At 34.9% G+C, this 15,975-nt stretch overlaps 1 protein-coding gene across 2 annotated transcripts in view; it reads right to left on the bottom strand.

Annotated features, from left to right (window-relative positions):
- Nucleotides 1–15,975, bottom strand: part of zgc:171482 (zinc finger protein) — an 85,391-nt gene that overhangs the window by 10,986 nt on the left and 58,430 nt on the right. The window contains exon 7 of one of the 2 annotated variants that reach the window (XM_056760481.1): nucleotides 11,390–14,169. The exons of the other annotated variant lie outside the window; for it this stretch is intronic. Coding sequence (XP_056616459.1) covers nucleotides 14,148–14,169 — 22 coding nt within the window. The 3' untranslated portion in view covers nucleotides 11,390–14,147. Of the gene's footprint in view, nucleotides 1–11,389; nucleotides 14,170–15,975 lie in introns of those variants that run through there. 2 annotated transcript variants of the gene reach the window in all.

Raw genomic sequence — 15,975 nt, 5'->3', positions numbered from 1 at the left:
GTTCACTTTAAGGTGCATAGTTTCCAAAGTTAATGTTTTGTACCTCCATCTCAGAGGTTATAGTGGCCATTGCTGGTTCAGAAGAACGCAGGGCCAATATCGATTCCTTAAAATTTTTCTATTGATTTATATGCATCTCATGCCCCCTTGGATCTTTACAGCTATTGTCTGACTTTCAATGGTCAGATCCAACCTTCAGATCCCTACAGCCGAATGCCTGCTGAAATAGGTCACTAATAGAAATGAGTGTTTACTCAGGGGCCTGTCTCGCACAGACACTATTGGAAGTGACAGACCCTCTGGTGTCCTGAGTCAATAAAACCTTTAAGAGGTCTTTGTGAGCGCAGAAAGAAAATTAGACGTTTGATCGAACAAATTTAGCATGCTGTTAAAGTGGTTATAAAAAGACATTTGGCATTGACAGATATGTGCTGGTTTGTTCATGTTTTCTTATGTCAAGACAATAAATATGATGGCGCAAGTTGTCACAAATTTTCTTTAAAAATGTTTTCGCTGTATTTTAGGAATAGAATATGTATATCAAGGAAGATTTGTTTTTTTAAACTGAATGTCTCTACAGAGTTTTACCTTGACCACAAAACATTTTACACTCGCAAAAATGGTGCATAAAAGGTTCTTCACAGTGATGCCAAAGAAGAACCCTTTTTGGTTCCGCAAAGAACAACACAGTCAAGAACCATATCTTTCTTACTTTTTGATAATCTTAAGAACCTTCTTTTGCCACAAAGTGCCTTTTCGGAAACAAAAAGGTTCTTTAAATGTTAAAGGTTCTTTATGGTTATTCTTAGCATCGAAGAACCTTTTGAAACACCTATTTTATTATAAAAACGCTTGGTTAAATTCTGTCATAATTTCTTCATCCTTGTGCTATCCAAGAAACCTGTATATGGAAGACAAAAAAAGATATGTTGAGAAATATCCAATTATTTTGTGGGGATACAATGAAAGTCAATGGGCACCAATGTTGTTTGGTTAACAATATCTTTTGTGTTCCACAGACGAAAAAAAGTCTCACAGACTTGAAGTAAGGGGGAATTTTCCTTTTGGGGTGAAATATCCTTTATTTATTCTTACCTTACAGATTTGTCCTTTTTAAAATTCTATTATAGACTTCTGAATGTATCTTAAATATCATCATGAGCACTATGTGACACTTATATCAGTTATTAAAGAGCACTTAATATAGTACATTCTTAAGCGGACACAGAATACACTGGCATGGTGTTCTGCGATTAAAATAGCATCAGTCCTCTGGTGTTTGGTATCCTAATGATGTTCTCAGTTTAGGAATATAGAAACGGGGGTTTTGTCATAGAATAACAATGTGTTTCTCATTAGCATGGCTTTCACATTGCACTGTCTGTGATTTGAGCTGGCCCCTGTGATTGACAGCTCTGACATTATGTGAGATGAATGACTTGGGAAGTGTTGACACCTCTGTGACAGCCTGATGGGGTCGTTCTCTGGGGCAGCTAAAATTCGGATGTCGCTTGATCGCGAACTGGAAAAGTTATTTTGTGCTCTTACTGGGGATCCATATATGAATTTCTCGGGAAGCATGTGGTTGTACAATATTCTAAATGAATTATGACCATGTGACCACCACTAAAGTAATGAACATTTATAGTTTATAGACCATGCACACACATATACTTCTTACTATTGTAGACTTCAGCAAAATATCGTTGCTGTCTTTCTGAGAGTTGCTGTTTTTCAGGACAAAAACACTGTACTTTTTAAATGATTGAATACTGTGATGTTAAAGTCGACAATTACTTTTTGATACTTTTATTGGTTAGATTTTTGCAAAACACAGTAAAAACAAAATGGTGACTAATCATAATGATTTATAACAAACAATTTAAATTACTAATTATGGAGATACAAGGTTTAAGAAGGACAGCAGCAATATGTAACTATGTACATTTATAACATGTTTTAGTTGTGTGAAATAGTGTATGGTATATTCTATGTTCATAAAACATATGTTGTATTTGAGTATTTTTTTGATATACAAAAAAGTTTATTATTTGCACGTTATTGTTTTGCAAAACAGTGATGCTTATGATACATTTACAGTAAGACTTATGGGTCTCTAAATGTCTTCTTTACCCAAAAACAGTGATTTGGAATCAAAACCTGGATTGTTTCAAATAAACTTTCAAATAAAATAAACAGCTCATTTGACTGTAATAGGAGCGTGTTTTTTTCGGGTCTAGACACAAGCTGTGTGAGAAGTCGCTCATGTCGAAATGATCAAATTTAACAAGATGATTCACACATGCATATCTTAATTTCCAGCGGGATCTCAGGATTTATTTGTGCCGGTATGAGAGTCATGCTAAAATACATAAAGTGTCAATAACACATCTAATGGACATCTTCACTCTCCGTTCTGTTGCTGTATCCTATAACATCTATAACATCCTCCATTCCTGTTGGTTTTAGAAAGAATACGAAATATAAAATTGCTTAAATAAGAAAATGTAAACTGCTACCATCAGCCCTCTTTAGGTGCAGGAATGAGATAAGTGGTTGTTAGCATACAGTAGAGTTTCTTATGCTGATGCAGGCAGCAGAGTTGGATGGTAAAAATAGATTTAAGTCCCCGTTTCTCCCTAAAGGAAAGTGGACTTGGTGAGCTTGGTTTCGTGAGAATACCTGCCCTAGTTTTGCCTGTAACCTCTGTTCTCTCTCGCTGTGTGAGGTACTGGGGCAATGCACAGAGCTCAGTGCTTCCTGAAAGTAATCCCTGAATGATGACAGAAGTATATCTGCACCGTGCAGAGAGTCAAGCATGTCAAGTGTATAATGGAGCCAGACATGAAGTTCTCTTTGAAGAGACTCGAAGGTTTTAAATCAAACCTGTTAATTTTATTAATAATTCCAAGTTGGATGATGATGTTTATCAGCTGTCAATTTTAAGGTAAAATTAAGACGTTCATAATAACAAACTCTGTTTATGATTTAAGTACTATAGTTTATATACAGTAGGGCCTATATAATACAAGTCATTTAAAAAAAGATGCATAACAGTGACATTAAAATATGTTTTTAAGTATAGAAAGAGAATATTTCGTGTTTGGGCTTGGGCCGTTTTATTTGGCCCAGTGTTCTTACGCAAATCTGGCAACCCTGCCGGCTGCATTTCCCAGCTAGTGCGTAAAGAAAATAATTCCCAGCTACTGCTGAAAAACCGTGTTTTAAACCGTAAATTCACTTCAGAGGAATCCAATTGTAAACAATTAAGATAAACTCAACACTCTCATGATCTGGTCTGCCATTATCTGATGAACAGAGATTTTGACAACATTATTTCGTCACTGTTTGAGTATTTTTTAGTGTGCTGAAGAGATAAAAGATGTGCATGATCTAACAGCAGGCTAATGACTATTCTGCAAAGATATAACTTTGACATAGAGATGCTGAAATCACAGGGTCAACTATGGTGAGTATTTAAGATCCTTGTTGACTAGTGGAGGGCACTTAACAGACAATTATTAGTTTGTTAAACCATAGAAATATCAGGTTAAGTGCTTCAATCAAGGGCACAGTGTGTAGTACACTCCTAAACTTTGTTACTTTATTATTAGACTGTTTAGGGATCTGTGGTATAATGTGTCATACCGTTGTGTCTATATTTGTGCATCGCAAAGCAAAACTGTATTGCAGTATTTACACATGAAAGCAACCAAAAAATGGAGTCCCTAACCAAGACGAGTGAAAAGCTCTAAAGCTCTCCTTTCGTTTGGGTATTAAACAAGGGTAGTTAATTTACTTTATTATCCAAAAATAGGCATCATTTACATTCAATTGATTTATATAGCACTTTTTACAATGTGCATTGTTCCAAAGCAGCTTTACAGCAGCAAATAAGAAAAACAGAAAACACAGAAAGGTAAAACACAGCTCAGTGCATGGTGTTTATAGAACAAGAATGATCATTCTAATAAATAATATCTAATAGATGAATAAATAAATAGATGCAGTCTCCCGTTGAGCAAGCCAACACTGCCCTGCTGTTACCATATTACCACATGCTTGTGTAATATCACCAGTTAAATTAACTGAATGTTTCGCAAAAATAATTACATTAAGACATAAAACATTAGACAGAAATAAAATGACTCACAACATGATGCAAGATTTTAGTGGTGTGCAAAAGACAATTCTCACAAAGCTTCAGCTTTAACCATCCAAACTAAACATAAGCCATTTCCCTTCCTCATGCTCTTATGGTTGCATGAACCTAACAGATATTATCTTATACATCATTATTCACAAAAACATAGATGTTCTTTGTGTTTACCTAATGAAACTTGATTTGTGCAGAATCTGTAACAGATTTTTCCCTCTTTTATGTACTCTTAATTAGTCACATGAATAAGTCAACAGCAAAAAGTTTGACGTTGTCTTCAAATTCACTTTTAAGTTTCTGAAGCGTTGTGAATATGAGCTCCAATCATAACGTTATGTGAATAATTCGACTTATGAAACTTTTATCACATAGGGCATCACAGTATGATGTGATAAAAACAGTCTGAGAAAACTTTTTAGGTGTCACGGAGTGAATACTGTATTTGTTAGTGACCCCGATTCATAACAACTAGAGGTCACAACACCACCTGTCTTCACACAAAAATAAATCAAGATGTACACAAATTAATTTCTCAGTGTTTTATCTTCTTTGCAGTACAAATTTATAAAAAAACTTATTGAAGATTAATATATGATTAAAATCTAATTAAATATGAAGTTTTATTATTTAAATATTAATTAAAGTTTTATTTGTATTAAATAAAATTTGAAGTTGTCTTTAAAAAAAATATATAAATACAAATTAAGTGTATTTATGCTTCTATAGAAAAATATCGTTCAATATGATATGATAAGAAAAGAAACCGGAAAAAGGTACTTAATAAAGTGGCAAAATTTCAAGTTCGCCACAAACACAATTGCAGTGTTTGGATCTGATGGTCTCTTGTCAGATTTTAATTACAGTAGCTCACGAATCAGCTGTGTAACACAACAACACCATTTTGGAAGACAATTGCTCTTTAAATGATAAGGTATCCCTAAACAAACTTGCAATATATGACCTTTTAGATTTATGTGACCCTGGACCACAAAACCAGTCATAAACCAGTAATGAAACCAGTAATAAAAACTGAGATTATACATCAGTATATAAAATGAATAAATAAGCTTTCTATAGATGTATGGTATATGTACGAGATACAACTTTGCAAAAAAAAATATTGAGAAAATCACCTTTAAAGTTTTCCTTCAGAGGCGCTGTAGCAGGCCGTTGCTAAGAAGAAACAGATTTGTTTTAACACTCTCGATTGTCTTACTGCTGTAATGACGTTATAGAAAGTAGATAAATCTTAAAGCAGAAATTCAAAGCTTTACATAGATTGAGTGGGTAAATCTCAAAGAGTGGAGATTTTTATTTGCGATTTCACTGCATACATTCACAAAAATAAAGTTTTGATATTTTCACAGTAGGAAATTTGCAAAATGTCTTCATAAAACATAATCTTTATTTAATATTCTATGATTTTATAATGTTTTTTAATCCTTTTGTCCCATACAATGTATTGTTGGCTATTGCTACAAATAACCTGTGCGTTTTTGACTGGTTTTATGGTCCAGGTTCACAATTAAAACACATCAGTGAGGTTGCAGTGATGATAAGCTGTTTTTTTTTTGCTATGTGTCCCTGAGATGTAATTTTCTGCTCAGCTGAAATCAATAATTGAATGTTTGTGACCTTATCCTCGGTCTATTGCTGGTCTGTAATCTCAGGTATGAATGGGGTCTTCTGGGTTTAAAGTGTCATGGTTTTGTGATGGAGGATAATGTCTTTTCTCAAATCATAGTGGATCTGTGTCAAAAGTGACTAAATTTCTATTGCATATTTTTTTTTACATAAACACAGTTTTAAAGTTTACAGAAAATCATACTGTATTGTTGTAAATGTCTATGTATTATTATATGATGTATTTTATGAGAAATTCCATTCTGATTACTGCAGTCTGCAGAATGACGACAGACAGACGCATAGAATGTGTGACATGCCGCGTACGTGTCATATTTGACTCGAGTGTTTTGTCAGTGAGATATCAATATGAGAAGGAACAGCAGTGTGAAAGCAGTCCTGAACACTTCTGACAATGACAAATGATGCAGACGTCTGCTGGAAGTGAGCTTATTAGATAGCGAATACACCAGAGTCAACACTGACATTTATTTCACTCAACCGCTGGCCATTCTAATATCGGCGGTAAAAATCTTATTACGTTGACTGACAGCCAGCATTTCATCATCAAGTGGGAATCGTGGCCATATTTATGAGAAATGTGTAATTGAGGTCAAGGTGGGCAGCATTTTAGCCTCAGCTTTTATGAGGAACAGCGATCGACTCCCTGTGAAATTTAGTCTCCACTGTTTCCCATTGGTTTATACTGTATACTGGGGAGGCTGCTACATGATTGGTGTCTATCGCTGAAGCCCACCCCCACACCTAATCCTAACCAAAGGGAAAAACAGGGAAACCATAATCCTAGATATTCACATTTGTTATGATAGTGAGCGATTCAGCATGACAAACTAGATGCTTCTACTGAGACCAAGAGTGAGCAAAACTAGTCGCACGCTCCCATTATAATCAACAAATACGGTCTACACTACAAACGCATTTAATGACAGTGAACGTCAAAGTGAAACATCAGCATATACAAATTCTGCCATTGCTGATTGGTGCAGAGTGACAGGACATCTGCTGCATTCAAACATCAAACTGCACACATTCCACTTAAAGATTTTTACAAAAAGGACAGCAGAGGTGGCACCGTTATTGACAGATAAATTACATTTCTTGAATATTACGTATAAAAAGTGTAAATGCAATCCTGTCCTTTTGTAGTTGTTTCTAGTTCAGACTGACAGGATCATGACAGCCCATCACTTTTGTTTTAGCCCCGCCCCCTTGTTTCTTTTTTCATTATCCCGTTATCAGTTTAAGCCCTTCACCTGTTGCCCTCGTTAAGCCTCTTTCGTTCCTCTCCTATTTAATGCCCTTGTGTTTGCTGTCCTATGCTGGTCCGTTTGACATCCTTGTATTCTCCTGATGACCCTGGTCTAAGTTAAGTTAAGTTAAGTTGAGTTGAGTTCAGTAAAGTTTTATGTCTTGAGTTTTGTTATGTTATACTATTTTGTTCTTGTGTTCCCCTCGAGGGAATTTGAGTTCTGTTTCGCCATGTTAAATAAATGTAATTTGATGAAGAGCTGTCTGTACTTGGGTCAGTTTCGTGACAACAATTTATGCATTTGAACCATATGCACTTGCATTTTAATGTAAATAATAATTGAATCTCCAGAGTATACCAAGAGTTAAAGAACCAGTTTGTTCATTTCAAACCTGTGTGACTTTCATTCTTATGCAGAACACAAAACAACATATTTTGAGAAATGTTGGCAACAGAAAACAGTTGATCCACATTGACTTGCATCGGTTTGTGTCCATATAATGGTAGTCAATGGGTGCCAATATTGTTCGGTTACTCTGCAAAATATCTTTTGTGTTTTGCAGAAGAAAGAAAATCACACAGGTTTAAAAATGACAAAAGGATTAACAGGACTAAATGATTACAGAATTTTAATTTTGAAGGTGAACTATTCCTTTAAGGTTAGCATTAGTAATTTAGAACATAATAGGATGTTAGTAAATTACTTAAAATGAAAGATGTATGATGAAAAATGATAGTTTCTGCAAATCTCATATTAATCTTGAGTACCTATACAGTAGTATTGCATACTTAGTATCTTTAGTTTGATCAAATTTATAAAAGAGAGATACATCCTAACTAAATACATGTTGAATTATCAATCTGTACGTGTGCATCGAATGAATCTGTTTCATCCATGGGAGTTACAGTCAAAAAGCATACTACTTCTATCAGGTTATAATTGTTTTAGGTCATGACAGCAGAGCATAGATTCCAACAAATAAAATTGAATTAATCAAAACCATTTCATATTCATGTGTTATACCATATATATGTGTGTGTAATGTGGCCACATTTTAAAGACAATTCCTCAAGTATGTCACAAACATTTTTTCTTCATAAATACCCTGTTTTACATGTGACATTATACAAAATAATGTGTGTGAATAAGGGGAGAAAGAATTGAACGTTGCATAATAACATACGTGATCCATAATGAAATGTGTAAAAGCAAATTCTGTTTCTGGGTGTTGCTGCAGTATTTATGATCAAAAGGTGTACATTATAGTTCAATGAGCCACTTAAAGGGCAAACTATTTCACGTCTCTGAATATTTAAGTTTTTTATGTTCTAGTAAAGTGATGTGGGTTACAGTCATCACATGGTTTTCATATGAGTAAGAAATACTCATCACCCAGTGTTCTCATTTTGACAGAACATCTTACATAACAGAGCTTTTTGAGGAACATCTTAGCCACAGTTGATGCCTCTGTCAAGGCACTATTTTTACTTTTTAATTTACTTTTTAATTTATAAAAAAGTTAACCAAATTAACCAAATTGATTCTGAAGTATGTGTCAGAAATAGATGGCACATTGTTTATATCGATAGAAAAATATTGGCCTTAAAAATCAATTGCATGGGGCAAATGAAAGTCACATAATCTGGTTCAGTGTCAAGCGACTGCAGAGGTGTGTTTGTCTTCTATAGATATGACAGTTGAAGGTGATGTTATCATTGTTGGTACCGTATTGATGAAAAATGATCTATTATTGTTAATGACACAAGACATCAATATAAATGCCAATTGAACCGAGCTGTTTTAAGAGTCTGGGTCAATGTCCTTGTGTGTTCTTTAGCAGATTGATACCTGAAGTTGAGTTGATTTGATTTCTCAGGTAATTAGTTTATGCTGACGTCCTCTAAACACTGTCCTGTGCCCATATAGATAAGAGAACCAGAGAAACACATTATGTAGTACAAAACACTCTTGAAACCATAACCAAAACCTGCATGCTACTCACATTCTGAAGTGTTAATTATCATTTTAAAGTGCATGTGGTAAAAGCAATTTAAAGGTACAGACTAAAATATTTTATGTCTCTCAGATCTAGTTGAACATGACTGATGTCTCCACCTCTATTTAAAGAACATGATTTGATGTGCTTGCAGGTTCTGAGCTTAACGTCCCAAAAGTGTTCTGTGTATTTTATTACAAACAAATTTACAAACTTTGTTATTAAGGGTAAAAAATTATATAGCCTACTAGGGTCTTTTGGTTGCATTTAGAAAAAAGAATCTGAACTTTACAGCAAAACACAGAGACAAATTAACTTTAATAACCCTGAAATCTCAAAGCGAACAGCGTTATCGCGTCCCCAGTGATGCTAACTTGCTGGCTTTAATTTTCCATCGAAACATCCTTCAGCTGAAACGTCAATCTGATGATACATTGGCTTAGAAGATCATTTAATTGTCTGGAACATCTGGCAAGTTTCAGATTTTCCTACCATCTGTCATCTTAGCAAGTAAAGACACACAAGAAACTTAATGCTTTACACTATAAATTTGTTTTTAAAGAGGCAACATCTTAAATGACTTCTCAATCTACTCAGGAAAACCTAAAACTCACACAAGAATGCCTCATGATTCATGTCAAAACAGTTTTTCTCTATATAATGTTTTAAATGCAAAAATAACTTAATAAATAATGAAGTGAGGTTGATGAGTTCAATACAGTACTAAACTGTTGCCCTTTTTGCATCTCAAGCTCAAAAATGTTGAAAAACTGTGTTTCAAACAGTGGCGGCTGCTGATCTTTTAAAGAGGGGAAGCTCATTTTCGGCTTGAATGCGAGCACCTTCATTGATTGCATGCTCAACCCTGATCCTGCCCATGCAACTTAATCTTGCACATGCACTCACATGTTCATTGCTATTTTCATGCCTTTTATATGCCCTGTCAAAGTTTGACAGATCTCCTACCCCAATTTTGACCAAACAACACATCCATGAGATGGTTTCATCAAGAGACATGGCCAGCAGTACATTTTCTTTTTCACAGCACTTCCAGTCAGCCAGCTAACTTTGTCATACCAGGAGAGCTGAAAAGACCTGTTACTTTTCCCTATCTTTTGCACTAAATCAATCTTAGGTGTTGATCTGCCCTGCTGTTTAATTCTAAATTTCTCCTCGTAAGGAAGACTTTCTAATGGCTTTGCCAAAATCAGGTCGACAATATTAGCACTGTCTGCCATCGTGTGCAGTTTGCTAGCTGGCTAGTTCAGACTATATGAATTAATGAACAAACAATCTAATATATATATATATATATATATATATATTTAACTCAACGGGAGGAAATGTGGGAATTATGTTAAACTGAAACAATGAATGTGGTGTGAAATTGTGTGAAATATACGATGAAGGTTGCAGCAGTTTGTCTTTCGACTACACATGCAAAATCCACGATGGGACTGAGTTGGAAATTGGGACACAGAGTGATACGCGTCATAATCTGAAGACCACGCCCACACCAACCGTCTCTTTGCATTGCGGGAAGCTGCCGCCTCCTTGTCATTTATGATTTATAACGAAAAAAAAAAAAATGTCTAAAAGCTGATATGTGACAATGTGTATAGCAAACAAGCTAAAAAACAACAACAAGAAATACGTTTTTATAAGCTGTCGACCCCAAAAAACGAGCGTTTAGGACATTAAAGTGGATTAAAAAGAGATGACAGACCCTCCAATCATCACGCAGACGCTCGGAGTCCGGGCCAGCCCACTCCTCCATTCATCCCAGAGACGCTGAGCGTCCGTGGGCGGGACATAATCGCAGCATTATCCAATGACCGTCTTGTTTCTAAGCACTGAAAAAAACTGTTTAAAGCAGCCCCATTGAAGTCAATGGACGCTGGTCTTCAACAGAGTAATGCACTGTACGCTACGGGAATGAATGAGAAGGAAATCGAGTCAGCCGACCTAAGTAGCTGATTCTGAACGAAATTGTTTTCGTTCGAGATGAACGTGTTTAACGCATTTTTAGTCAATAAAATGTTAACATAATAGTACATATATTTGACCATTCAATTTTGACAATTATAGGGGAAGCTGAGCTTCCCTTGCAGTCTTAAAGAAATCGCGTCTGGTTTCAAAATATACATTTTTATATATTTCAGAAGTACAAATGCATAACGTCTTTCCTTTTGATCTTGCTGAATCTAGACCTTAAGGTCAAATGTGACAGAAATTCACTACCCAAAGACTCATGTACAGTTTAAGAGTGAAAATAGTTATTATCAAGTGTATTTACAAATGCACAATACATACTTCATTGTTCACCATTTCACAGGAAATTCACAAAAAAACGTAGATTTACATACATATGCTTTCATATGTTGTATTTAATATATATTTTTTTACAATAAATAAATTATTTTAGCCCACAGCATATAACCATAAAATATTCATCATCCATTTGTAGTTGAAACTGCGTTCCATTTTATGGACAGCAAGACTGATAATTGAGTTCACATGGTCAGTAAAAGGCTTGAGACAAGAACTGATACAAACAGACACTTCTAAACAGCCTGAGTTAGTTCTCAAATATCTGCATCACTTCATGACTCTCACTTGTATGTGTTGGAACTCAGTTTTGTGTCTATTGCCTTGATTCTTGGCAGCTTTCTGACATTTCTGGCAAAGCAGTGATAGGAAACCACAACACAAGACAAGTCGTATAATCCTGTCTGTTTCTGTCATACAAATATCGTCTTCTGTAAAGGACGTCATTGCACTAAAAACACTGACATCATTATGTGTGCTCTCGTCAACAGATGTCTTTCATCAAAGCAAAATCAATCACTTATTGTTCAAGCAGCACACAAAATCTTCAAGTAAATACTCCACAATATTAATAATCCTAGTTTAAAAGTATTACTAACAATATTATTCAGTATCGATTATTTACAAAAACTAGTTTTTGCATTATTCAACCATGCCATTTTAAAACATCTGGCCTGGTCGCTACCATGATACTGTTTTGCATAAATGTCACAAATTCTGACAGAATTTCAGAACAAGGGCCTCATTTATAAAATGCACATGCAATGTAATTTATGTTAACTTTAACGGTGTGAAGATTTTATGCTAGAAATGACTTAAAATCGGCATGAAACGTTTTTCATATTGTGACGTACAGTATACGGGCATTTCCAGAATTATGAAAGTGACATTTTGCATTATGGATGTGACATAAAAATGCTCAGAGAATTAATTTGTTACAATTATATTGAACCATTTGTTTATATTTTACTGAACCCTTGTTGATAGAGTCTAAACATCAAAAAATGTAAGTCTATGAAAAAAAATGATATTTAAAAAAAGGGAAATAAACATGTGTTATGACAAAAATCGATGCGGTCTTTGGGAGACAGTAAACTTTGTAGGATTTCTATCAAATAAAATGCACAATCTTAAAGCAATAATACTCAATGAATGGAGAAGAGATGCCTCTTTATAGAACATAAAATTGTTACTTTATATGAAATTTCATGTGTCCATTTATGAGGAATATGCAGCGTTATGGATGTGACAATCTGGTAACAAATGGTAATTACCTGACTATGAAAGATCATGCACTAAAAATAAAACAAATGCTTTGAAGAGAAGATCTCACATGGGTATTTGAACCACCAAACCATAGTAAAAACTAAAAAATTTGTGGTAAGGTTGACATTTTCAAGGAAGTGCTCATATTTGAGTAAAATGGTTAGTGAAATAAAAACATAGGGCGGGGCTTAGAAAATGTACTGGATTGTTGAAAGTATAAAGTCTGACCATTGGTTGAAATAAAAATAAAATGAAATAAACATTTTACAATAAAACACTTCAATATCACTTAAAAAAGTGATTTAAATTGTGATCTGTTCATCACAGCTATCTTCTGGCTTCAGAAGTCTTAACATATGGTTGCCTCTTTACATACAAACCAAATTTCATGGATTTGATGTTAAAGTGCTTAACATTTGTAAAGGGATTAATAAAGGGATAAATCAAATGTTCATATATTTACAAATTGGAAAGTAGGTCCTAATAGCATCCTTTTTCAGTCAAACGACACGCTGACATGTAAAAACATATTGCACTTGCTTTATATCATGTCACAAAGAAAGGGTTGATTTTGGAACAATTCAAACATGATCAGAGATATTTATAAATGAGGCCCCAGGTCGTACTTTAGTAGCTACCGTAAAACAACAAATACACCAAAAACGCTGCGATTCCTACGCCACATCAGAAGAAAGCAAACATGAAGAGCATTCATACTTCAGACAGCAGGCACTGAGCTCGGGTGTTACAGGCAGTCATTTTGGCATAGATTAGGATGAAGCTCAGTGCCTGAATCACTTATCAACGATTGAGTCACCGTGACAAATGTCTACACGCTGCATCTGGACTCCTTTATATTAATGGTATATTCCATTTGACATCAACGATTAAGCAGCATAAGACTGCAGAAATGTTCTTGTAGAAACGACGCTGAGGTGCGAATAAACACGAATTGAGTTCAGCCTTGAAAAACGGCGCAGAAAATGTGCCGCTCGACAACAGCCAAGACAGAATTCACACGAAGGCAGCTGAATCGACTCCTCGCTGGCAGCGTTCACGCACAAGTGAGAAATCTCCAGAACAGAGTCACTGTAAAAAGGTTGATGATATTTGATATTTGTCTGTCATCGGCATGCTAAAGTGAACAACCAAAGCAGCGATGACCCATTTGAAGACAGGCCACTGCGTACGAGAGTCTGAAAGGCAAAAATAAAAGTAGCTGGCACATTCCGTGTGGATTCAGGCTGGTGTGCTAACGTTACATGAAGATCGCTGGTTTTGTTCCATTAGTTTCACACATCAACACCACAGACATCCTTTTGCTCGGGAACAATCAATGATATTCCCAAAATAGATCAGTCTTTTAGCTGTTGATTGTGAATACAAAACACAATTGAGTGCTGAGGAACCTCAGATATCGAATGATCCGGCGGTAAGTTTCAGTCCGTGCAGCTCCGTAAACTCGCACAACACTCTCGGTTTCAGCTACAGTGTTTTAAGTTCTTCATTGTTGATGCTGTTTCAAACTGTAAAAACAAACCAAAACAGGTCAACCCTCAATTTTCCTATATATTGTATTAACTGCCAATATAAAATTATTTCATATATCTATATATATTAAAATATATACAATTACAATATTACAGTATATTGATAAAACACATAAAGAATTGCTGCTTTTCATACATTTCCAAATATTATAACCTTGTGATAAATTTTCCAATGTTTTATTTTATAAATGCTTTTATATTTAAAAATGTATTCACATTTGTTTTACTTTCGTACGGGAATATCATGCTTGATGGACAAACTGGTTTTAAATAGAGGCAAAATAAAAATCTCATGACAATTCATTACCTTTTCATTTATGTTGTATAGTGTATACATTTTTAAATGGTCTGCATTCGCTCAATTTTGGCGTGGGGATGGGCTTTCTTTTTTTTTTCTCTTTTTTTATGATTCACAATTTAATGATTCATACAAAATTGTCATATTGTAAAATAGCAAGATCAGGTTAGAAACAAAGAGTTCAGATGCAAAAGCCTCTAAGTGCCGTTTAATTTACTTCTTAAAATAGTCTTTTTGTCAGGCTCCTATTTTTATGTTATGTGATTTCACTTTCATGGCAAAGAATACAGCATGTCCTCATTGCAATTAAAGTGAAGTAACTATTAATATAAACATCATAGCCAAAAATGTAAGACGACACATCTATAGATCAGATCTAATAAAGCAATTTTAAACTAACAATGTATATTTAATATCTTGTAATTTTCACAATGCGGTGAATTATCAAAAACATAAAAAACAAGACCCAAAAGGCAGTAAGGGCATAAGTGCTACCTTTTGGGAAAAAATAACAAAATATTATTTTAATAAAGAGTAAAAATATTGATTGATTTAAAAAATTAAGTTTTTAAATATTGAAGAGATTTCTTGCTATTTACATCTCAACGTTACATACAGTAAATAAAAATCCTCCATAAAACTCAGCAAGACCTGCCAAGCTTAGGTAAAAATATTTCTTGTCTTGCACGTAATCACAGAGTAAATATTTACACTATACGCTCATACATCCAATTCATCCGAGTCAAAGATAAATCGTTCCAATGAATATTTCCCTTTCATTCCTCCATTTACATACACAGACACACCTCAAGAGAAATACAGGACACCAGCCAGAACTTTGTGTGTGTTAAACAAGCACTGTATCCTCAAGCATGCGACAGTGATACAGCTTAACACCTGGGGATTTTTGAGCCTCTGGGGAGGTCATTCTCTGCATGCTTCTGCAAACAGGACTAAAAATAACTCTCCTGTTAGTTTGCCTGAGAATCATCTTCCCAAACATGCAGTCCAACACTGTCTTAAGGTCTGCATCCTTATCTGAATACTACCGCAGTAAACAGAAGACGTGAGGGAATGAATTGTGTTCACTGATAGCGTTGCGCAATTTCTGCATTGTTTTAACGCCTGAATCACTAAATAAATGATGCAAATTTGGTATTTGCACAAACACAGCTATGACATCAGTATTTTACTGTATGCTCAAGGTCATTTCTCAGCTTGGCGGTCGGTTCTAAATGATGCGGAAGATGTAGCAGACTAACAAAATCTGGCACTACAGCATCCATCTCATTGTAAAAAGCAAAAAGTTTGTTCATATGCACGAAACATCTCTGTGATGAGAGAGAAAGTTCTTGCATGAAACTCATTATTCCCTAGCTCCACCCCTATAGATCTGATCACGCAAGCTATGCGGGGTTTATTCATATATGTGACCCTGGATCACAAAACCAGTCTAAAGTAGCAGGGGGACATTTTTTTGACAT

Source organism: Triplophysa dalaica, chromosome 11 (assembly GCF_015846415.1).
Source record: "Triplophysa dalaica isolate WHDGS20190420 chromosome 11, ASM1584641v1, whole genome shotgun sequence".
Classification (NCBI taxonomy): Eukaryota; Metazoa; Chordata; class Actinopteri; order Cypriniformes; family Nemacheilidae; genus Triplophysa; species Triplophysa dalaica.
Note: the sequence above shows the minus strand (reverse complement) of the source record. Positions and strands in the feature narration are given on the sequence as shown.